General features: G+C 40.4%; 1 protein-coding gene and 1 pseudogene across 1 annotated transcript; both read left to right on the forward strand.

Moving 5' to 3' along the window:
* Positions 1–3,854: 3,854 nt before the first annotated feature.
* On the forward strand, positions 3,855–13,325 carry LOC148646993 (L-amino-acid oxidase-like). Its single transcript, XM_088609393.1, has 7 exons — positions 3,855–3,960; positions 4,400–4,439; positions 5,322–5,536; positions 7,462–7,574; positions 11,338–11,539; positions 12,665–12,739; positions 13,185–13,325. Exons 2-7 carry the CDS (start codon positions 4,409–4,411, stop codon positions 13,323–13,325), a joined length of 777 nt encoding a protein of 258 aa, XP_088465519.1. The 5' UTR covers positions 3,855–3,960; positions 4,400–4,408.
* A 2,460-nt stretch (positions 13,326–15,785) lies between these two features.
* On the forward strand, positions 15,786–16,491 carry LOC148646994 (L-amino-acid oxidase pseudogene; annotated as a pseudogene).
* Positions 16,492–24,220: the final 7,729 nt, after the last annotated feature.

Here is a 24,220-nt window from a genome sequence, read left to right on the forward strand (position 1 = left end):
GCCATAACAATATAAAAACATAGTAATGCTGTGAATGCATGGAAAAACAGTGTATGCTCCACTATTTTAATTGCTTTTTTCCTAAAACATTGTTCATACTGTATGATTGATTTTTTTTAAATGTAACCTTTTCGTCCTGCTACATTAAAATTGTGTTTCCAGAATGCATTTAATCAAGCAACTGCTGAGTGAGAGCTGACATTTTTTTGTCTTTAGATGTTGCTGACATTTACTGTACATTATCCCACGCTTAGAAATTGGAACATGTTCTGAATAAAATATGAAGTTTCAAAACTTGTATACATGTTTTGTTTTATTTCAAATCATGGGGCACGATACGAATTATCTGAAACTTGTTGCCAGGCACCTGAAGTCTCTGCAGTCAATTATCTTGAAGGTTTTCTGCATTCCTGCATCCTGAGAGTTATTTTCCCCACAATATTATTTTAAAAAAAATTAAACTTAATCTCACTTTTTCTTTTTTTTCCAATTTAGTTTTTTTGTCTTATACACCTGTACCTACCAAATAGCCTTGCTTATGAGAAAATATATTTCATAGCCTGCAGCCTGACTCATGTAAATCTTTTTCTTTGGAAGAATGAAATGATCTTTAATCATGAATCAACATGTCAGCTGTGCTGTGGAACCTGACACTTTTTCACATCTGAACACAAGTTTCAGCACTTGATGAAGCAGTGCCTTATCCAGACCCCTTCTCTATCAGAGCTGGCGTCTGCTGAATCCACACTCTCAGTTTTATTCTGTCTAGACCAGCCTCACAGCTGTGACTTTGGATGCAGAATCATTCACAAATCGTTCTTCAGCACATTGCAACATATCAGGAAGTTCCCTCTGAATAACAAAGTGGACTAAAACGAGCAGGATGGAATTAAAGGCTGTGCTTGAAGGCATTTAATTACAAGGTCAACATTGAGGAAGGTCTGGGAGAAATTTCTATTCCAAATACAGTAAACCCTTGGTTGAAAAGACAAGTACAGACGAAAGAGTGTTCATTATTGCAGAATATATACTGTATGATGTTTTTTCAGCCCAGAAATACACTACTATGTGAAAATATATACAGTACATGTACTATGTTCTGAAATGCTTTCTGGATCTTTTGACATATTTTTCTTTTAATACTTTAACAGCAATCAACATAGTCAATGAAAAATTGTATACCTTTTTATCATGAATATACAAGCTCTTTCTTTGTGTCTGAACAAAAGCTGGAAGAGAGGAGGAGCCAGAGATGTAAAGTAAAGTAAAGATGTAAAGTAAATATGTAAGTAAAGTAATTAAAATACTGTACATGAGTGCTCACCAAATTCAAATATTTTCTTACATCCTGAGATACTCCATTGGGTTACATGATTAACTTTCACATTACATTTACTGTATCTGTGATTCTTTACCAGGCATCGTCTCTGGCTTTTGCAGAGGCTACAGTATTGTTCCTCTGCTTTTGAACAGATTTGTCCTCCTCATAGTTTTTGGTAAGGAACCATAATTCATGGTCACTGAAATAAGACGCATGTAACTTATTTTCTTTTGCCAGGTTTTACTTGTGTCGATGAGGAATAATTGTGGTCTCCCGCTGTCTGCTCCCACCATAACAGGACCACTGTACAATATACAGTGCAGTTCAGCCCTTTGAATGAAAATGTTCCCTAAATGTAGCCAACCAAAAAGAGTGGGAGCAGACAAAGACTAGGGAGGAATCATCAATGCAATAAAGAATGTATTCCTCTTGTGGTTATTGGGAGTTTTTCCCAACATTTCTTTTTGTGTGAATCAACAAGTATACTGTAAGTGAGGCTTTTCCTCAATGTTGCAGAATGTCTCAAGCCAGATAAATATGTGACCTAAATATTACTTTAGGACACAATTTACCTAAGTAAAATTAGAAAACAAATCAGTGCAGATCCCCAACACTCCTGTTCAAATTAACCTGCAACACAGATGAATGGAAAAAAAATGTAATCACTTCACTACACACTATGTTTAAGATCAATAATAGTTCATTGCTCAAATTTATGTTATGTCATGTTAGTCCTGCTGATGTGTCACCTTGCATCGCAGATCATCTGATAACATAGGAAACAGAGCGATGAGAGAAACTGTCCATTATGAACTCCTAAGTCTAGTTTTAACACCCAATACAAGCACACATATTTAAACCTTCTTATGATGGAAATGATTGATAATATTAGCATTATTGTATATTTTGTGTAATCGATATTCATATATATATACACTAGTATACTGATGGAAAAAAACACAACATTTTCTGGAAAGAGAATACTATAGTTATAACTTATGTACTTTCACAAAAAGTAGTCAATTTGTTTTAAGCCCTCTGACCAGAAATACAGCTTGTGCAGTGAGGCATTGCAACTTGCCAATCACACAAAAGGTCGTTAGGTGCACTTTTACTCCATGAGGTCCAGGTGGAACAATGCCGATCAGGCCACCTTTAAAAAGGCCTTAATTCAAACCTTAGGTCACTGCCAGAAAAAAGGCCACACTTTGTCAGTTTTCTGTGCACTCCATAATGCCTAGAACGTCACCTGAAGCAAGGGAGAGGACCATTGGCAAGCATCAGGCAGGCATGTCATGTGCCAGCATTGCCAGACACTGGAGTAAGCCACTCCACTGTGTCCCGACTGCAGAGAAGGTTTCAGCAGACTGGCAGGACAGATGACCGTCCAAGATCCGGTCGCCGTCGAGTGACCACACCAAAGCAGGACCAACACACCAGACTGGCCCATCTGAGAGATCGTTTCAGATCTGCCACCCGTACTGCTGCTGAAACTGCTGGTAGATACAAAGCCCGCATCAGTGATAGGACAATGAGACTCCATGCTGCTGGCCTTAAAGCAAGGTGACCTGTCAGAGGCCATCTGCTCACACCTACTAGACGTCACACCCGACTGGCGTGGGCCAGACTGATACTGTGATGGACTCATCAGCAGAGGCATCATGTCCTCTTCACGGGTAAGTCACTCTTCAGCCTGTTCCACGGAGATGAGAGGGCCAGATTGTGGAGGAGGAGGTGTTGCATTTCTTTTTTCCATCAGTATACAGTATATATTTTCCATGAGTGTTCCACAACTTCTTTCAAGAAACTGGGCCAGATGGCCTTGTGGTATAACAGTTCTTGCATGTTGACCCCTGAATCAGATGTGCCCTAGAACTTGGATTGGACCTGACCCATCAGACCAGCTGACCTCCTGGTCTAAAAGACTGGACCTGAACCATTGGACAAGCTGTCCTCCGGGTCTAACAAGACTTGACATCCTGATATAAAGACTTCACACAAACAACACCCCAGGAACTGAACCCAGAGCCCTGGCACTTGATGGGAAAGTATCTCATGGAACCAGGGCAGACAGACACAAGCACGCACTCACACACACTTAACCCATGGTCAGTGGGTTAACGCCAAACACAAACCTACCTTTGTTAACAATATGTTGTCTAAAGAGACTGGACTCCTCCACTGAAAGGCAAATCTAAAACATAACTTGTTTCCTCACAAAAGAAACAATATGTGTTGAGAAAGATGTTGGAGGAATTTACAGAAAATCTCATCTTCACGCTTTGCTTCACAAGAAGAGGCTATGTGATGGGACTGGGTTCTTTTAATTTCCTCAGTGGCTGGCAACATGTACGTTTTGTCAAAGTATGAAGCTAGCTCTCACTTACTGCTGTTTTCCATGTTATGCAATCCTTTTTGCTTCCCATCCATTCTTTGCCTTTAATTCATATTGTGTCATAAAAGGAAATTGGGTGAACCACTTTCTGGAAAAACGAGTTAAGTGACTGTGAGGCGCAGATGTCTTTCCTTCAAAGATTGGCAAAACAGATGCTCTCCTTCCCGTTGCAGAGAAGATATAAATATGAGGCACAAGGGCAACTGCTGGATTCCCAACTCTGAATGCAAGAACATCCCTCCAGGTAAGTGACAATTAGAGCTGCAGACTTTTCACAAGGGAAACCCAACAAAAATGCTATTATTTGGGATTCTAGACAAGGAAACATGCATGTTCTACTTGTGCACTTTTTAATGTCTCATTAAAATAATTATTCATGCAGCTCTTTTGTAAACTGATAGTTTTAAAATTAAATCCCACATAGCATACAGTAGCTGTGATAATAATAACCCAATTATTTAGAACTGTTGTCTTTCTGTCTTAAATGGACATTGGTTTAAGCCTCTGGTTTAAACTATCACCCAAAATGAGTTGACTTCCAGGGAGTTGTAACAGGTACGCACTTTTTTGTGATTAATTGAGTAATTCAGCAAACTGCATGGAAGTCTAGTGCTCATCTTCACACCAGCAACTCTACAAGTCAGACTCTCCGGTACTATATAGTTAAAATGGTACCTTTCTAGAAAGGAAAAATGCAGCCTGGGACCATGGCATCATGTGCAAGTAACTATATTCTTTTGATTCTCTCTCTAATGATTCTTATTAAATCATAAGCTATTCTGGAAGGTTTTTCACCTCAAATGCATTTTATGTTAAAACTAAATGTTTATTTGCAAATTAAAAGTGTAATTGACTTATTATGTAAAAATGAATAATTGAAAATCTTAAAGTCTGATTTTAATTTTAACTTTTCATTTATAAATTTAGCTTCATCCTGTTTAGTGGTTGCAAAGGGCATATTGTCCTGTTAGTGAGGCAGTTTTGATGAGATTGTCATGACAGAGCAATCCCTTAATCAAGCCTCCCAAACAGTTCACCTCCCAGACCTTGACTCTTCTCTCCAGCAGAGTTCTAGGTGTACAGTGTACAGGTGAGGGTTCAAGCAGGGAGCATCAGTCAGTGGGATGAAGAGAGACAAGAAAAGATTAATGACTTGATGTCTCTGGTGTCATTTGCCACACAGTGTAGCTGGTTGTATTTTTGCTGGCCCTCTGTTGTACCTTCATTGGCCCAAGAGTTGTAAGGCTCACAGGACAAAGGCTGTGTTTTCATTGATTTGATCAATACTCATCGCTGAAAATAAACATTCAAACAAAAGCTCACATAGGAAATCTGTTTCATTAACATGCATTTAGCTTTTAAGAAAATATATAAAGGTCCTCTAGCCTGAGCTGTTCCAGGACCTAAGAATCTGAGTCACTGGGCCTTGTGGATTAAAATTTTAGTACCCCTGTATGTCTGTCAAGCTCACAGAAACAAGTGTAGTCACTGTCTGGTTTATTGATTTGTACCTCTGTATAGTTTTTTTTACTTCTTTGCCCTGTACGGCACATGTTAATGCTTTTATGTCCTGTGCCTAACCTGATATTGCTCTTTTCTCCCAAGTTGTCTTGCTGGGCTGCTTTGTGGCGCTCTTAGTGCATGTGCAAGCAGGAAGCAGCGTCAATGAGCAGTGCTTCCTTGATAACGATTATGAGCACCTGCTGGAAGACGTAAAGCAAGGGCTCATCAGGACCAGCCCTCCGAAGAACTTTGTGATTGTCGGAGCAGGGATCTCCGGATTAATCGCTGTCAAACTCCTGGAGGATGCTGGACACAACGTATGATTTTCCCATACTGTCTCAGGAGGTGGGAGTCTCACCCTCAGCTAGAGGGTCTAGCATCTTATAATTTTGGTTCCAACTCCATGATTTGCACAGTTAGACATTTACAGGCTGGCCTTCTACTTCTTAAGGTCTTGGACAGCTAATTAGTGAAAACAATCACATTGCTAATGGCAGTAAAAGCTCAGATAATTAAATGACCATACTTATCTGGTGACATACGGAGCAGTGGCACTGTGGCTAAGGATCTGCGCCCTTGGCTGGAAGGTTCAAATCCTGCAGCCGGCAGCGAAATCCTGCTCTGTTCAGCCCCTGAGTAAGGCCCTTAACCCCAGCTCCTCCAGGGGTGCTGTATAAATGGCTGAACCTGCGCTCTGACCCCAAGCTTCTCTCCCTGTCTGTGTGTCTCATGGAGAGTAAGCTGGTGTCTGCGAAATGACAAATTGCTAATGCAAGAAATTGTATATGGCTAATAAAGTGATCTTATCTTATGACATTAATCATGTGGACAAACTATGAAACTCAGGAGGAACAAAAACAGAAGATATTAGACGCTCCATGAACAGAGTCTCAGACCCCTGTTCTGATTTGTGGGGGACAGTTATTATAATGTTCCAGCCTTGTATTTATAAAACATGTCGGTCTCTCATGGACATTATTCTAGAGCAGGTTAAGATTGGTTCAGCAATTCCGTCTCCGCCCAACTGCTTGACAATCCTCTTGGCAGAGCAGGCTGACATGGGGTTCTGGAGGATGGAAGGTGTTAGAATCCTGTTTGGTGCTCGTAGTAACTGAAGTGGCTCAGGACTGAGTAAATCCTTCCACACCTCATCCACTGACGCTATATTAGTCTTCTGCTCCGGTTTGAATTTTGGAGACCTTAAGTTGCAATATTGATTCAGCAAAGATTTTATGGTCTGTTCTCATTTTTATTTATTTTCTTAAAAAACATCAATTTCATTCATAAGGGCCAATTTTGCTATGGTGCCAGGTGGCCATGAGTTGTTGTTTTTTTATATGAGGTGTAATATATAAGAATTTATGGACGGATAGCAACACAATTTGCAAAACAGGAATATTTTATAGATGCTGTATTGTCAGTAATACAGTTCGAAAACAGCACTTTTGAAAAGAACACATTCAGGAATTCTTGTTTTTAGCATTTAAAAAAAAATATTTCTTCACACGGTTGGCTTGCTTTATTCCATTTGAGAACTGGTGTACCAGGAGGACACAAGCAGAAAGGATCCATGCATGGAAGGTGGAGCTCTCTCCTCTCTCAGCTGTTCGGGGTTGAAGGGCCACATAAATGCCACTTCCAGCACATAAACACTGACACGGAACACACTTGGGATTGATGGTACCACATGGAGAATCTGGCACAGAATGGTGTTGAGCAAAGGAACCATTAAAATATCCCAGACAAGACACATTTTTTTTCTATTGGCTACCACTCTCCACCACCTTCAGATCACTAACAATTTTTATTGCAGGAATATTCTTTCCAATATAGTATTGCCAATAGTATCCCAGCAGGAACCTGTCATTGCATTGTATCAGCATTAAGATAATCGTTTCAGCTGACCTGCCACTAGAGGTCATTAGGTCTTCTGTTTATCGAAAACTGCATTACATGATCCATCATAGGACTAATTAAATAACAGGTGAAGGGCTGCAGGCCATATTCTTACAAAGGATTAATTTAAACTTAGTTTGGTATATAAAGAGACACTCAGAGTGGTAGTAGGTGTTGGGTTTTGTGTTGAGTATAGTCCTTTGATTGAATAAAGTTTCTTTATGGTAATTTGATTTAAGTGTGTTTCTTTATGTGCTTGGTTCCCATCAGTCAGCAGCTGAGAGGTAGGCCTGTCACAGTCCTGTTATCCTTGTCCTCTGTACCCATAGTGACTTGTTCTCTACAGGTCCAGATCTTGGAAGCCAGTGACCGAGTTGGGGGGCTCATTCTCACCTACAGGAATGAGAGCAGGGGCTGGCACGCAGAGCTGGGCACCATGAGAATTCCTGCAACTCATGAGTGAGTGTTTCCCTGGAGTGCTAGCTTCAGGATTTGATAAGGCGCAAGATGAGCTGAAATAGTGCTAATGTTGAACTTTTTCCGATTGAATAAATTGGTAGAACAAAACTGTGATTTTTGGTGCAGCTGAGAAATTAAATGGTCATGCCAGGCTATTTAACAATATTAGCCTGAAATTGTGAACACATGGTTAGCATGCAGCTCCATATTAAACTAGTGTGCTACTTTAAGAACAATTGCAATGAACTTGGTCGCCGATATTAGTAAGCATGTACTAACTTGTTCTCAATTGCAATGAAACCAAAGTAACAGCTGCTGCCCTCTAGTGGTTATAAGAGTGGGGAACTAACTTTAACCTCCTCATATACAGTAGTTTATGCATCTTGGTAGTGTACTAAGCATAACACTGGATCACGTTAGAATGTTCCCGTATATAGTGGAAATGGAATATAATGGAACTGTCACTAAGAAATTCTCCAAGTGATAGATCATGTTGTAATTAATTAACATTGCTTTCTGTTACATCACAATTATTCTCAATTTAGTTTATTAAACATTATTAGATACTTTATTAATTCTGTGAGGGAAATTGCAGTGCAACAGCAGCCTGGCATAGTCAACACAGCACAGTGTAACAAAATGATACAATAATACAACAATACAATACTGTCAGTACAGTCAGTGAATTAAAAGTAAAAAATGGAGTATACAGAACTGCTCACAGTACAGAAGATATAAAACAAACCAGAATGTACAGTACACAAAAAGATGTATTGCACATCATAAATATATTGCACAAATCCCAGCATATATTGCACAAAAATCAGTTGTAAACAGAGACTTGTGTAGTCCAAAAACAGGTCAATGTTGCCCCTGCCCAGACACATAGTGGATGAGTTGTAAAGTCTTATGGCAGAAGGCAAGATTGACCTTCTGTAGCACTCCCTGTCACACCATGGTTGGATCAGCCTATTGCTGAACATGCTTTTAATTCTGACAAGCATGTCATAGAGGGGGGGTGGAAGACGTTGTCCATGATGGTCATTAATTTGGACACCATTCTCTTCTCAGCTACTATCTCCATGGGGTCCAGATCAGACTCAATGACAGAACTTGCTCTTTTGATGAGCTTGTTCAGCCTGTTGGCATCCCCTGCTCTAACCCGTGTCATTAATAAATGACTTTGTCTGTTACATTTACATCTAAGTCATGTAGAGCCTTTAGAATGTGATAGTGAATATTCTGGCAATTGAAGGAAATACACTCCATTGAAATGTATGTGCTGTAAGTGTTAAATGTGCTCACATCTGAGTAATTAATATTTTTTATTGGGATGGACCTCTACACTTGTGGTTCTCAGAGGAAATCAGGAATCTTGGGGGATTAAGGGTACAAAAAAAAGTTGTGTAGGGAAATTTGATGGTTTGCTAAAGAGAAAAAAAAACTTAGATGAAGAGCATCAAATACCCCCTGAAAGTGCATAAGACTCAACTTTATAGTGCAGCTATATGAGAGCAGGGGCTGGCAGGGGCTGGCAGAACTGGGCAAAGATGGGCGCCATGAGAATTCCTTCAGCTCATGACTGAGTGTTTCCCTGGAGTGTTAGCTTTGGAGTTTGATAAGGCACAAGAGGAGCTGAAATAGTGGTGCTTAAACACAATAGAAACAAAAAGCTATTACAATAATATTCAATTCAAATCTACAGCTGCTGTACTCATTTCTTTCCTGACTAATTACAATTCAGTATTGCACTAGTACTGTAGTTACAGACCCTCATCTGGTGTAGTTCAGCACGAATGCACTTCTTAAATTAAATTCTTAAATTAAAACCTTATTTGTCTGGGAGTTACTCAGTTATACAAACATGAGACAGACACAGTAATTATATTAACAATTAACCCATTGTATTCTGCTCAAGCAATAGTTAGAGTTCACTGACTGTGCAGTGCAGTGGTCAGCATTGCTGCCTTGCAGCTCTGGGTCTCTGGGGTCAATAATGGACCTGGGGTGCTGTCTATGTACAGTAGTTTGTTCTCCCTGTGTTTGTGTGGATTTCCTCGAGGTGTTTTTCTCCCACAGTCCCAGAGTATACTATTAGATTAATTGGCTTTTGGGAAAACTGGCCCTGGTTTGAGTGTGTGCATGTTTCTGTGTGGCCTGTGATGGACTGTCGTCTTGTCCAAGGGGTACCCTGCTTTTTTTGCCTGTGGCTTGCTGGTATAGGCTGTGGCTGCCCCGTGACCCTGCACTGGATAAAGCAGTTGGAAAATGGATGGGTTCATTCTCTACACTTGCCTAATAAGGGGTTTTCGATTTTCCTCTTCAAACATGCCTCAATCAAGAGGTTTTATTCTCCACTGGGATGTACTTTAACGTGAATAAAGAAGTAATGGAGATGTTTATGCATTTCAAAATGGAGTTGAGCTCTTTCATCCTTGTGTTGACAGGGCACCATACTCTCCTCTCCCAGAATGTCAGATTACTGACAATCACTATCGGGCCCCTGATAAAAGATGCTTCCTGCAGCTTCCTTTGTCACTAGTGACTGAATCGGTCCTGGTCTTATTGAGCTGAAGCTAATCAGCAACTAAACTTAACCAAATTAAAAGCACCCCCCAGTTCTTATAGGCTGGTACCTTAAACGGAACTACAATCCATTTTCTAATCTGTCTTATCCAGTACACCCTTGCAGGGAGCTGGACATCATGAGGCAAGATACATGCTGTCCATCGCAGGACAGACACAAACACAAAAATGCACACACCAGGGCCAATATTCCTAGCAGCCAGCTAGGCTACCAGTATTGTGTGTTTCTGGACTATGGGCAACAACACACAGAACTTGATGAGAGCACACAAACTCCCATCAGAGAGCTCTCCACAGAGGTCTAGACCTGAACTCAGGGCTCCAGTGCACATCTAAGATATTTTTTCCTTTATCTATCAGTGATTATAAACCAAGAGTAGATTAAACAGCAGCATTCCACAAGAGAATAACAGGTTTCTTGGTGTTTTCACTATATCTTCTTCTGTGAGCAAGTCTGGGGGTGCCCAGCACTGCTTCCTTCTCCCTACCTAGGATCAGGTGCAGGGGGGGTTAGAAATAACAGAGCAGTGCAGACAGGTGACAGTGTTGCAAATATGTACAGGAATAAGTAATAGGTTTATTCCATGCTGAAAAGAATAAACTCTCTTTTCAGCTTGGAATAAACCTATTACTTGTTCCTTTGCAGCCTACACATGCTGACGCAGCTACCCACCTGAAATATTCCTAATATATAGGATCTCATCCAATCCTAGGATATGTTTCCAATCTTGTGAGTATCTGGATTTCTAGGTAGCAGAATTCTAAGCATCCTGAAGAATCATTCGCCTTCTCAAGATGTCTTCTTGACTAACAGATGTGGTTTTCAAGCTTTCAAAAGTATAATAAAGAAACTTAGCTCTATGTTCTGAAGCCATATTTCCTTTACATTGAGTGAATGCCTTCCTCTGTAAAGACAAGTTTTGACTTCAACCAAGTACACACACCCCAGGTCCCTGAACAGGAGCTTTAAACAATATTTTGGACAAAATTTCTCTTGCCCTACTGCTAGATTTTAATATGAGACTCAACAGTTTTGTGGCAGAACTATTATATCTTCATATTAACATGATCATATCTGTTTAAGACAACAGTTACCTAACAGAGGAATTAACATTCTGATATTTCTCATCTCTGCATTTAAATGTTCTGTGTTCTGTAACTCTTGTGATATTTTCAGACTAGTCCTTCACTATGTACAACACTATGGACTCAAATTATCTGAGTTCATCCACGCAGGTGACAGCACGTGGTACTTTACTAATGGGAAACTCAACCGGGTGCATGATGCTGATAAGGATCCAGATCTTCTGGGCTACCCTGTGGAGGATTCTGAAAGGGGGAAATCTGCTAAACAGCTGTACTCTGAAGCCGTCCAAAAGGTAATATATCAATGAGAGTTCTGACTGTGGTGTTCACAATCTAGAGGATCATGTCTAATGGAGTAAATTAAAGGTTTTCAATGCGAACCCAGAAAGATGGGTGGGTAACTAGATCCCTTCTTCGAATCTGTTCTAACTTTTACCCTGGTCTGCTGGTTTGGTGACCTGTATCTGAGAAGCAAGAACAAACTGGGGAGACTTGTGAAAATATATCAGAAGGTCATTGGTGCTGATCTTCCAGTCCTCTCCATTCACGTGTTTTGCATAAAGCACAATCCATCTGCGATGATCCTTCTCACCCCTTGTTTAATAATTTCCAGTTACTCCCATCAGAATGTAGATACCGACTCCCCAACTCCAAAACCAACAGATTTAAGTTCTCATTCATACCTGTAGCCATATCCTTACTTACCTCTTGACCTTCAATGTAAATATGTCTATATATTGTTGGTCCTGTCTTTTTTTTCCTGTTTGTCTGTACACCAATGTACACCAACACTACTGCTGTAAAACAACTTGTCTCCTGGGGATAATAAAGACACTCTCTCTCTCTTCACCACTGGCTTCATGAATCCATTCTGGACTGTAGGATTTCCATAGTGAGACATGAGTGACTAATTGAATCCCAATAGCTGAGACCATATGATTGGACGAAAGCTGAAGCTGATGGTAAACCGGAATAGCAACCCTTATGTTGAGAGCAGAAATGGGTCTGTTCTACTTTAGAGGTGATATGCTTCCTCTAGACCAGCTGTCCTAGTTAGAACTGAAGAACTGGTGGATTTCAAAGTATACCAGGAAATTTTAGTCGAAAAGCAATATCTTCTGACCTGAAGCTCAAGCCTGGTAACAAACAGAATTTTCAACAGGAGAACAATAAGAAGCTTGTATCAATCTCAATGTCCACAAGGTTAAGCTCAAGATCAGTGCTGTTAATTGGTCATTGCAGTCTCTAGTGGCACATTGACGTGATGAGCTGAGTTTTAAAATGAGTGGATGAGAAGGGTCATCTAAGATTTTATGTGAAAGATTAATAATATGTCACTCTGTTAGACATGTTATGGAGCTCAAGAAAAATGAGATTTTCATGGCCTTGATGATCTAAGAGAATATTTTGTCATCTAGGTCATTGACAAAACTGAGAAAGATCCATCACAGTGCCAGCGTGTCCTCAAGAAATACGATATCTATTCTGTAAAGGTGACGTTGGCTTTGACTTCTTATCATGATGGTTTCTAGCATTAATAATCCTCACAGTGTATAGAGAAACAAATATTGATTATCATATTATATGATAATAATCATGTTTGAGCCTTCTACACATAAATTCATAAAGTAAAATATATTGTAGATACACCCTACACTGTAGTTTGGCAAAAGTCTAAAGATTAAACCACTTCAGTGTTTGTTTACAGATCTAGTTTAGTTTTTTTTTAAATGTTTGGTATCTGGTGGCACAGTAGTTAGCATTAACAGAAGACAACACATCCAACTACTAGTAATTAAAATAGATTAAATTAGAATAAATCTGTGATTTTTGACCACGTTGTCTTCTTTTACAAAGAACTTACATGTTCCAAGCTTTAAAAACTGTATATTACCAGTCAAAATGGATTTTTGATTTGTCTGCTCTGTGTCTCAACAGCAATATCTAAAGAGAGAAAGTAACCTCAGCCGACATGCTATCCAAATGATTGGAGATGTCTTAAACACACAGTCCCTGTTTTACATGGCCTTCAGCGAAAATCTGATGGGGGAGAATGACATCAATGATGACGTCAAGTGAGATTTTTAAACCTGTGGCATTTTCTTACATAGTAAAACTAGGTTTGGAAGGAGGAACATTTTGCAATACTGACAATTACATAGTTGAATAACTACAAAGTTATTCAATTTAATTCAAAATACTTTATTCATCCCCTAGGGAGTAATTTAAGAGTCAGCGCACAAGCCTGAGTGACACACTGTCAGTGCACTTTGTTTATGATGTATACCTTGTTGGGGAGAGATACTTTTCAGATGTCATGCATTGCAATTTCATCTTACTAATGTAAGGGTAAACTTGTTTAAATAACTTGTTTAAAAGGAAAGTTGGAGGAAACTTCATTTAAGAATGAATGTGTATTGGGTAGTACAGTGGTGCAGTATTTAACATCGCTGGGGCCCTGGGTTCAATCCCAGACCTGGGATGCTACCTGCATGGAATTTGTATTTTTTTCCCGGTTTTGTGTGGCTTTCCTCCCACAGTCTAAAGGCTTACTGGTAGTTTCACTGGCGTCTGGGAAAACAGGCCATGGTATGAATGTGTGTCTGTATCTGTGTGTTTGCTCTGTGATGGACTGGCGTCCCATCCAGGATGTACCCTACATTCCATTGCTTGCTGGGCTCCAGCTCCCCAGTGACCCTGAATTGGAAGAAATGGTCAGAATGGATGGAGTTAATGTATTACTTTCAATAGTATCTCTACAAACTACATTAGAAAGGTTAGAAACAAGAGGAGGCTATTTGGCCTGTTTGGTAGCTTAGTAGTTAATTGATCCAAAGATATTATCCAGGTGTTTCTTGAAAGATTATCAGCTTCAACAACATGGCTGGGCAGCTTGTTCCGCAGTCCCACAACCTTCTTCCTTTGCGTGAAGAAGTCTGTCCTACATAGATCTGTGGAGCTGATCTGATAACTTATTCAAATTTTCCCTCACCCTCAATTTATTCATTTATTCAAAAAATGGTCCCTAGAACAAGTTGCCTCAAACATGCTATCATACGGAAGTTCTTAACTGAAGTTAGGGAGGTGCTCAATTCAGCCCTGGGTCTATCTGACATCTTAGCTCTGGTGTCCTACAGCTTTTAATGTCTACTATCTCTTTTCAACATAATGTCTGCATTCCATACTGTGCCTGTACACTTCTTCTGTCTCTGTTTTTCTATTGGTGGCATTGGTGTTTCTTAACCAAACGAGTTAAGCCAAAAGGTAAGGTATACAGTATGGTCCCTGATAAAGAATCTTGGACAATTTCTGCAATTCTAAAATTCAATTAGAACACGTGACTGATCACTAAATCAAAGAGAAACATGACCTAGAAGTGTCGCAATTAGAAACATTTTACAAACTCAATTTAACATTTTAAATATTTTTTCCCTTGTTTTCATAAACAAGTTGGTACCCCACCTATGTTATTGACTGGGCCCTTGCCTGAGGCAAAAACAGCCCTCGGATCAATTATTATTGATCAATTAGGAACTCCCAGCCTCAGAACCGCATTCCATTCTGCTTCATTGTGCTTCCCTACCACCCTAACACACTCTCTATTCCCAGGACTATTAACAACTTCCCCATCTTACAGGATGATCTCTCCACTGTACCCCACTGTTCCAACCACCCAATCATCTCATATTGCCAACCACCTAATCTGCATAACCTTCTTGTTGACAGTTCCCTAGACCGCTTTAGCAACCATCCACACCAGGTACTTTCCCTTGCAACAGAATTTGCTGAATCACTTGTAAATATATATCCCATAGCATGCATTTTCACATAACCTCTAGACAATTCCAGATCACTTCCAATTACATCTTGTATTTCCAGCAACTTTATTTACTGCATCTCTTGCAGAAAATTCCCAGCTATTTACCTTGGTGTGACAGGCAGGAGACTGGGAGACCATTTCAGAGAATGAAAGATCTCTCTTTCATTCCCACAGTTTCCCATTTCACCTCTAACAGCCATGATCATACTGATCTCTCCGTCTCCGTCTCAAAGAGGGATTTTGGAATTCATATTCCAGAAAGACATCCAAAACCAAACTAATCCTGAAACTAGGATCCCACCTTCTCTCTTCTCCCAACAACAGACTTTTTACTTCATACCACCTGAGTGTTGATACTGCTTCTCTCCTGCTCCCACCTCTTCTCCACTCCTGGCGTTTGTTCTCCCATGCTTTATCAACTGCCAGTTTTCCTCTCTCCCTCATCCCTGAAGAAGGCTTCACAGCCAAAATGTTGTGTAGCTTTTCTTTTCTTTTCAGCATGGAATAAACCTTTACCTGTTCCTTTGCAGCCTGACGAAGTCGTCAACTTGAACTTCTGAGAGTACTGGAAAATGGTAAGTCAAATGAATAATAAAAATGATCTATCCTTCTTATCTTTGTACCCCAGATTTTACAAAATAGATGGAGGCACAGATTGGCTGCCTCAGGCTGTAAGAAAAGACCTTCGGAGCAGCAGTGTGCTACTGAATTCAAGAGTTTTGGAAATAAATCAGACCAGCGGGGGCATCCAGGTTGCATACAGTGACAAAACGGACAACTCGGTCAAAATGACCTCAGGGGACTACCTCCTGTTTACCAGCACGGCCAAGGCGACTCTGATTGTCAGTTTTAACCCCCCTTTCCCCCTGCGCAAAAGAGAAGCCCTGCGAAACGTCCACTATGACAGCTCAACTAAAATCTTCCTGGTCTTCAAGGAGCGGTTCTGGGAGAAGGAAGGCATCCGCAGGGGCAAGTCCATCACAGATCGCCCATCACAGCTTATCTGCTACGTGAATGAAGCATTCGAGAGCGGGGTCGGTGTGGTGCTGGCCTCTTACACCTGTTTGGACGAGTCCCTGTTCTTCCTGGGGATGAGCGACGAGGACTGCCAGGAGCTGGTGCTGAGCGACCTGGCGGCCATCCACAGAGAAGGAATCCGCGATCTGTATGAAGGAGGGGTGGTGAAGAAGTGGAGCCTGGATGAGTACAGCCTGGGCGCCTATGTGCTCTTCACACCCTTCCAGCTGACAGATTATTACCAGGACCTGTTCAAGCCATTTGAGAGAGTCTACTTTGCAGGAGAGCACACTGCTCTGCCTCACACGTGGATTGAGACGTCCATCAAGTCCGCAGTGAAGGCAGCCTGGCGAATGCACAATAAGTCTGCTGAAGCTGTTTCACACATAAAGACAGAGTTTTAAGAAAGGGCTTCTGGTGTCTTCTTTCTAAAGCACAGTGATCTCTAGAGGGCAGAGTTCTGGTAAGCTCAGGCAAAGACCCTCCAGAGATCAGTGTCTAACTGTAGTTATTCCTGCATTTCCCTGGGTATGAAAAAAAAAGAGTAGAACTTCCTGGGTCCTGTTGGAACACTGTGTCTGCCTGTTTTCATTCCAGCTGAGCTCTACACCTCAACTGCTTACTCATAACTTCACTGATGTGCTTATTCGTTTAAACATTTACCAGACTTTAGCTGAGTAATTTGCTGGCTGCGAATAGTTAAGCAACAAGAGTTGATCAAGTAGCTCTCACTGGTTGATCAGCTGAAGATAAACAGACAGGTGGGGGTAACACGGTAGCTGACAGGCCTACAGTGGGAGTGACACAATATTGGATATGCCTCCTTTGAGACATTAGATACCAACAAAGAAGCTTTTACGTCTACAGATTCAGTTGATTACATTTTAGGCATTTACATTTCACAATGGTGAAACTCCATAGATGCAGGGTTGGAACCTATTACTAATCCCTGTAACAACCAATAACATTTTTTTAGGGTGAAAGCCAATTTAACCAACATACAAAACTTAATTCATTCAGTTTGTGATTAAGAACTTTGCTAGGGCAGAAACCAGGAGACAAACGGGGTTCCTCAAGGACCAGGTCTGGGTGCACTAAGTTACAGAACTGGGAGGAAGAGGCCCCCAGAACTTCTGTCAAATATCACTGTATTTGGGAAGGCGTGACCACAGAAAATTCCTGGAGTCTCTAAATAAAACCTGTTAGGTGTTACTTTCTGGTTGTCAATATCCAAACCTCCTCTCAGCAAAAATATGGAAACCCTTTCTATGAAATTGATAAAACTGGTGTTTTGTATTTGCTTTAGGTCGGAGGTCTGTGCTTGTTTTTTTTCTTCTAAATTACAGTATAGTGCAATTTGCTTCGTAGCATGTGTCCTATATTATTGTACTCAATATGTTCATGAAAAAGAAACAGGCCAAAGAAATGCTCTTAATAGGCAATTTAAATTACAAATGCTGTCAGATATAGATATGCGATGAGCTGTATTTAAAAATAAAAAGATTATATCTTGCAAGAATCCAGCATATCACTTTAGTTTGATGTCAGGTCAATCAAGGAATATTGTAATGCTGGCAGATTTAAAGTGCTTCACGGGAGAATGTCTAGTAAATTTTGGAATGCTGTTTGGAAAAAATCAACAAAATAATCTCATTAAAAGCATGAAACACAACTGTTGCTATAAGTGGGAAGTTTGAGTCTCAGACATTTTTCAGGGTTTGCACAAGACCAGTCAGTTCTGGTCTTGAGGTATTAAATTGTATTGGCTTCGAAATGAGGAAAGTTTAATGAGGAAAATGCTTCAAAGCAAGTTTTGCATTCTCAAGTTGTTTCTGCAAAGGTTCCCCACCTGTTAGCCAGCCCTGTAGTTCTTTCATGAAACCATCCCCTTGCCCCGTGTGTGACAGTAAAGTACTGTAGCTTCTGATGAAATACTGCAGACATTACTCATGGTGAGAACAGAGAACACAGGAGAGGAAGAAGGTTCTGACTGAAATTTCTAATCCCAAAAGGGTGCAAGTTTATCAAACACCCATAATTTCACTTTAAATGTCAAGATCAACATCGTAACTGCATGTATATATATATACAATATGTATTCTTTATTTCTTTATTTGCAATGTGACCCCACATGTCCAGGTAAAGAGGAGGCGATAAGGAGAGAGACTGCACATGGAGACAAAGGGGGTCACACTTTCTTCTAGCTCGCCATGCGGTACCAAAAGAGTGAGCTTTAAAGGCCTTGGACTCTACGAGGCCTGTAGACCCTAATCGTCTCTTGGGAACTGTACAGTTGTTTCTCGCTGCAAAGTCATAATTGTGCGGATACCTCTGTCATGCTGTGTGGGTCTGTGTGGGTCCGTGTGGGTCCGTGTGGGTAGGGGTGGGACAATGTCCACAGCCACTGGCTCCATTGGCACGCTCACAGGAAAGGGTTGGAGGGATCTGGCAGCTCGTGGTCACAAGGGGTTATCCCCTTACCATCGCTCACTAATTCGGATTCTCTTTGGAGCTCCCTAGTGCGCGCATCTTTTTTCTTTCATTTTTGATCACATCTTTGCTTCCTGGACTCTCACTAGTTTCTGACCTCGTTTCTGCCTTGCGATTTGGATTTGTTGTCTTGATTGAACTGTCCCAGCCTGGTTTTTGACTTTCGCCTGCCCATCGGTTTTTGAGTCTATGGACTTGTGTTTTTTGTAACATTTTTTATAAGGACTTCCTGCAACAGCGGGGGGATATCACCAATTTGAACCCTGCACAGGGTCTTTATTTTTTAGCACAACGATTGCTAACACTGTCTACAAGTGCATAGTTACCCTTTTAATTACTAAAAACAACATTTTTTAAATTGTTTCCAAAAATATCACAAATGCAATTGATTTCCAATATACTCTAAACACAACCATTAAGTTTGTTTTCACAGCTGTGAAAGTATTTTCTGATAAAGCAGCAAATTTATTATATACTGCCCATCACAAGACTTCATCAATGTACAGTACAACAGTTGGATTCCATAGGTTTTTGCCAGCAAAATCAAAACACAGCACCACAAATATAACAGGAAAAGAAAAACAACACTTTCAGCTTCAGAATGGAATTTTTTGGAAACAGAACAACATATTTTTATGGACTATATATTTGGCAAATCAGTCCTCAGGCACTTCAAAGAGAATAAGAAATTTATGGTTTCTTAGGCAAAACACAATCACAAAAGCAAAAAACTTACAAAGTATATAAACCTAGACACCCTTACTTTACAGAGACAAAAGATACATGTAGAGAAGCGCACAATGCATTCAGAAAAAGACATGGAAGGCCATAATACCTGAGAAGGAATATGGCTGCCACATAAATTTATTGTCTATTTTCAAAGAAACCCGCCATAGAAAAAGCTAATCAAATAGGTAGAAATACCTATCATTCAGCAAAATTTAACCATACAGACTTAAAACCTTCTCTCTATAGTGTGCCTGCTTATATTCTTTCATTGTGTTTCTAATTAGTAATAATAAGTACACGTCAGAAAAGTGCAAAAAGGCAAAAAAGGGTTTAAAAACACCTTATTATAAGAAACCTCTCCATGAACAGCTGTTGTGAAATACAACTGTACAAATTGGTAAATAATTTATTCTTTTCATTTTTATTACTTATTTGACATTTTTTTTGAAAGGCTGAGAAAACCATTCCATGAATACAGATTTTTTATATCTGTTTGGTCACTCTCAAATCTTTATCCAATGTAGAAGATATTTTAGATAAGATGTAGAAAAAGAAATGTACATCCTAAGTGTGCCACAACTTGAGAAATTGTCTTTTGAAGAAACAATAAAATGCATCTGCTTTTTTTCTGTTGTTTCTGTTCTGGATATTTATTTCTAATGTGTGTAGTGAGTAAGACATATAAATCTGAAGGTTTACACAGGATGTCCAAGGGATTCTGTTTAATTCAAGACCCTTACCAGGCCTGTACTGTGTAAGCTTTCCAAGATAATTCCAGATATTAAAGCACACATCCATTCCTGGAAGACATTGACCTTGGCTTCCGTCTGGGGGAGGGGGTGTGTGATACCAGTTCACCAGGGGAGGAGAGGTAAAGACAAAGTGTGACTGTGCTTTCTCTAATGGAGTCTCTGGAGTCGGGAAGAGTCTTCTCTCAAATATCAGGTCAGCTAATCTAAAAATGTTTTATAGACTTCCTTTTAAAAATAATATATTTATAATGTTTCATTGTGTTTTTTATCTAATAGTTTGTTTTATTTGTGTTTTATTTTAAGAGTACCTGGTGTGTTTAATGCTTCAATGTTTTATGCTTTAAATTATTTTTTCTTTTTCTTTGTTTGTTGTATTATTGTGTAAAACACGTCGTGCTGTAGAGCTGGAAAAGTGCTATATAAATAAAGTTATTATTATACAGATGTGAAACAATCATGGGTCTTTATTTCAGCACTGAATTAAAGACATGATGCAGTAGTGCAAGGGCTCTTTGGCAAGGTTCTTTTTTATAGTTTGTAACAACCAAGTGGCACAAAATCAAAGATCTGTAGCTACTTCCTCATTTTAGCTTATTTGATATACTGTATGTCTTCACTGTGCAGCTAGACTAAGTCTAAACAAATACACTGGTCATTAAGCAATTTGTAACTGTCAGCAGTTTCCACATCCTACTTTTGTCAAAGTTTACAAAAACATGTTTATCACAAACAATTTTTTGTAGGCCAACATAATTGAGTATATAAGAATGATTGCAATCCTTCAGTGATTAAAAAACACAGCCTGTAACTGCACTTCTTTAGAAACTGTTTGGCTTTGTAAACTGGCATTAATCATTCTTCTAACAAAGTAGTCCTTCCTAAACTGAAAAGGTTTTATAGCCAGCAGCTATATCACCATGAAACTCACAACTGGAAACCCATCGAAGCTAAGCTTGTGTGAGCCCAGCCAGTTACTGCTGGAAGAGTTGTTAGTTTGACCAGTAGGAAGCACTCACCTGCAGTTTGTGTGGGTCCTAATGCCCCAGTATAGTGATGGGGACACTTTTCTGTAAAATAAAATTGCCATCCTTTGGATGAGACATAAAACCAAGGTACTGACATCTCCAAGAAGAGTAGAGATGTTACTTTGTTGTCCTGGTCAAATTTCTCCCTGGCCTTTACCAGTCTTGGCCTCTTAATCCCCATCTATGAATTAGCTTCATTACTCTGCTCTCCTCCCCCCTGATAGCTGATGTGTGACTGAATTGGTACACTTTGACTGCTGTCACATCATTCAAATGATGATGCTTTTTGAACTATGAGCCAATTCATCAAAGAAGCTGGAACCTCCAGCTCATCTGAGACGCCCTCACCTGGGCTGAAGAGTGAAACGTGCCCAGAATGATAGCGAGCCTGGACCAGGAGAAAGCCTTCAACAGAGTTAACCACATCTATCTGTTCAGAGTGTGGAACCATTCAGATTCGGAGGAAGTTTCAGCTGCTGGATAAAGATAATGTACTCTGTAGTGGGCAGCAGGATCAATAGGCTCAAAGTTAAACCACTGAAAGAACAAGGTGAAGTTCTTTGCACCCTGGAGGGACAGGAACACAGTGCTCAAAGGTCTCGAGCTCTGCATGGAGCCCAAAGAGATACCAGGGTTTTCCTTTCAGAGTCAAGAGTCAGGACAATGGGCCATAAACAGGGTCTGGGCAGAGAGGATCACAAAGGTGAACGTGAAGCCATAAACCGGGTCTGTGGAAAATGCCGTCACAGACCCTCACAGGGAAAGCAAATGTGTTGAAAGCAGTCATTAGTTTACCTGACTGTAGTGTACCTGTTGCTGGCCAGACTCAGACGAGCGCTGCAAGGAATGGTCTTCAAGTTCATCCATATGAGAACGTCACAAGAAAGTGGATCTTCTTCTGCAAACTCTGTCAGGCACTGCAGAACCTGATAGAACTTTTTCCGGTCGTGGTTCTCCCTCCCAATGAGGTACCTGATTCAGTGGTCAAATGTTGGACGGAAACCGGAAAAGCAATCAGAAACCTACACTCATGCTGTCAAATGGAGCAGGAAGTCACAAGACAGCCAGTGCACCAACCACAGGGCCCTGTACAGGGAGGTGAGTGGACAGCTGGTTGCTGGAGAGAAGCTGACGACACTAATGGAGACCTGGGCGAGGACTCAATCCAAAGAACTATACATCAGGCTGAAGAACCTCAACTGAAAGGCCGTGCAACAGAGATTGGAGACCAGAGAGGTCCTATAGAGGCTTCCCCACACTTTCCCCGGGACACGTGTTTCATAAGGGAGACATAGGAGCACGTGTTCTGGAGGTGCCCGTTCACCAAGGTAGTGTGGGGTAGAATCAGGCAAATCCTGGGAACAGGAATGATGATACGCTACAAGTCATCCTGCTGGGGCTAGCACTGACTGGATTGGACAGAGGCACACAATACAGTAATATCACCCTGCAACTCACAACTGACAGCCCACTGAAGCTAAGCAGTTATGAGTCTGCGCAGTACCTGGGAAAAACTAAGGTTGCTGCTGGAAGAGGTATTAACATCACTTTATTATTTTATTAGCTCAATACAATTTCTTGCATTAGGAATTCATCTTTTCGCATACCCCAGCTTGCTCTCCTTGAGACACACAGACGGAGAGAGAAGCTTGGGGTCAGAGCGCAGGGTCAGGCATTTATATGGCACCCCTGGAGCAGATGGGGTTAAGGGTCTTGCTCAGGGGCCCAACGGAGTAGGATTCCTCTGCCGGCTGCGGGATACAAACTGGCAACCTTCCAGCCACAGGTGCAGACCCTTAGCCACAGAGCCACTGCTCTGCCCATTAAAGAGGCCAGCAGTGGGTGCTCACCCGGCAGTCTGTGTGGGTCCTAATGCCCCAGTGCAGTGATATGGATACTATACTGTAAAAAGGTTCCGTCCTTTGGATGAGACATAAAACTGAGATCCTGACTCTCTGTGGTCATTAAAAATCCCAGGGCGTTTCTTGAAAAGAGTAGGGGTGTCACCCCAGTGTCCTGGCCACATTTCCCATTGGCCTTTACCAAACATGGCCTCTAATAATCCCGAATTCTATGAATTGGCTTCATCACTCTGCTCTCCTCCCCACTAATAGCTGATGTGTGGTGAACACACTGGCGCACTATGGTTGTCAATACATCATCCAGGTGGATGCTGCACATTGGTGGTGGTGGAGGGGACTCACATTTACTGTATCTGTATCATGTTATGCCTCTGAAACACTTTGTCTGTAAATACTGCAAACATAGAGTGACTTTTGTGTATGTTTTGTTGTCTGTAGCATAGTGTTTATCTTGTCATTATTAATGAACATTTGTTTAACCAAGTGTGCCTGGATTATTTCTGTTTTCACCAAAGCTGTGCCAGAGAATAAAGAATTAACATGCCTTTAATCATACCAACCGCTCAGGTATATACTGGGGAAATCACTTACAAGCTGGGGGTTGTGAATAATTATTTTAGTTATTGACTAAACCACTTGGTCAATTCCTGATCTTCACCATTTGCGTAATCCCCCATTTGTAAGAACATGTTGAATTATCTGTGAAAGTATACACAGTACAGGCCTGGTTAGGGTCTTGAATTCAAGGGAACCCCTTGGCCATCCTGTCAGAACCTTCAGATTGTTTTAGATGTCTTTCTCACCACACACATTAGAAAGAAATATCCAGAACACAAACAGGAAAAAAACAACAGTTGTATTTGAGAATTTCTCTGGTTCTGGCACACTAAATGTAAATTTCTCTTTCTATAGTAGGTCTAATCTAAATTATCTTCTACCTTGGATAAAAAGTTGAGAGTGACCAAACATATCTAAAAAATCACCATGAATTTTTATGGAATGGTTTTCTCAGCCTTCCAAAAATATAAAATACATAATAAACAATCCAAAGAATATATAATTTACTATTTTTACTCTTTTATTTCACAGGTGTCAGTCCTAGAGAGGTTTATTATAATAAGGTTAAGCAAAAGATTCAGGGATGGAGGAGATTATTATTATTATTATTATTAATAATAATAATAATAATAATAATAATAATAATAATAATAATAATAATAATAATAATTGCTTACACTTATAGAGCGCTTTTCTGGACACTCCACTCAAAGCGCTTTAC

This window comes from Lepisosteus platostomus, chromosome 16 (assembly GCF_059453375.1).
Source record: "Lepisosteus platostomus isolate fLepPlt1 chromosome 16, fLepPlt1.hap1, whole genome shotgun sequence".
Classification (NCBI taxonomy): domain Eukaryota; kingdom Metazoa; phylum Chordata; class Actinopteri; order Semionotiformes; family Lepisosteidae; genus Lepisosteus; species Lepisosteus platostomus.

Bases quoted from the DNA above. Each gene is read 5' to 3' on its own strand.
- LOC148646993 (XM_088609393.1), top strand. From the start codon at position 4,409: ATGCAGCCTGGGACCATGGCATCATGTGCAA. The intron at 5,537-7,461 runs GTATGATTTTCC...TGTTCTCTACAG, and splicing joins TGGAGGATGCTGGACACAAC to GTCCAGATCTTGGAAGCCAG. The intron at 7,575-11,337 runs GTGAGTGTTTCC...TGATATTTTCAG, and splicing joins AGAATTCCTGCAACTCATGA to ACTAGTCCTTCACTATGTAC.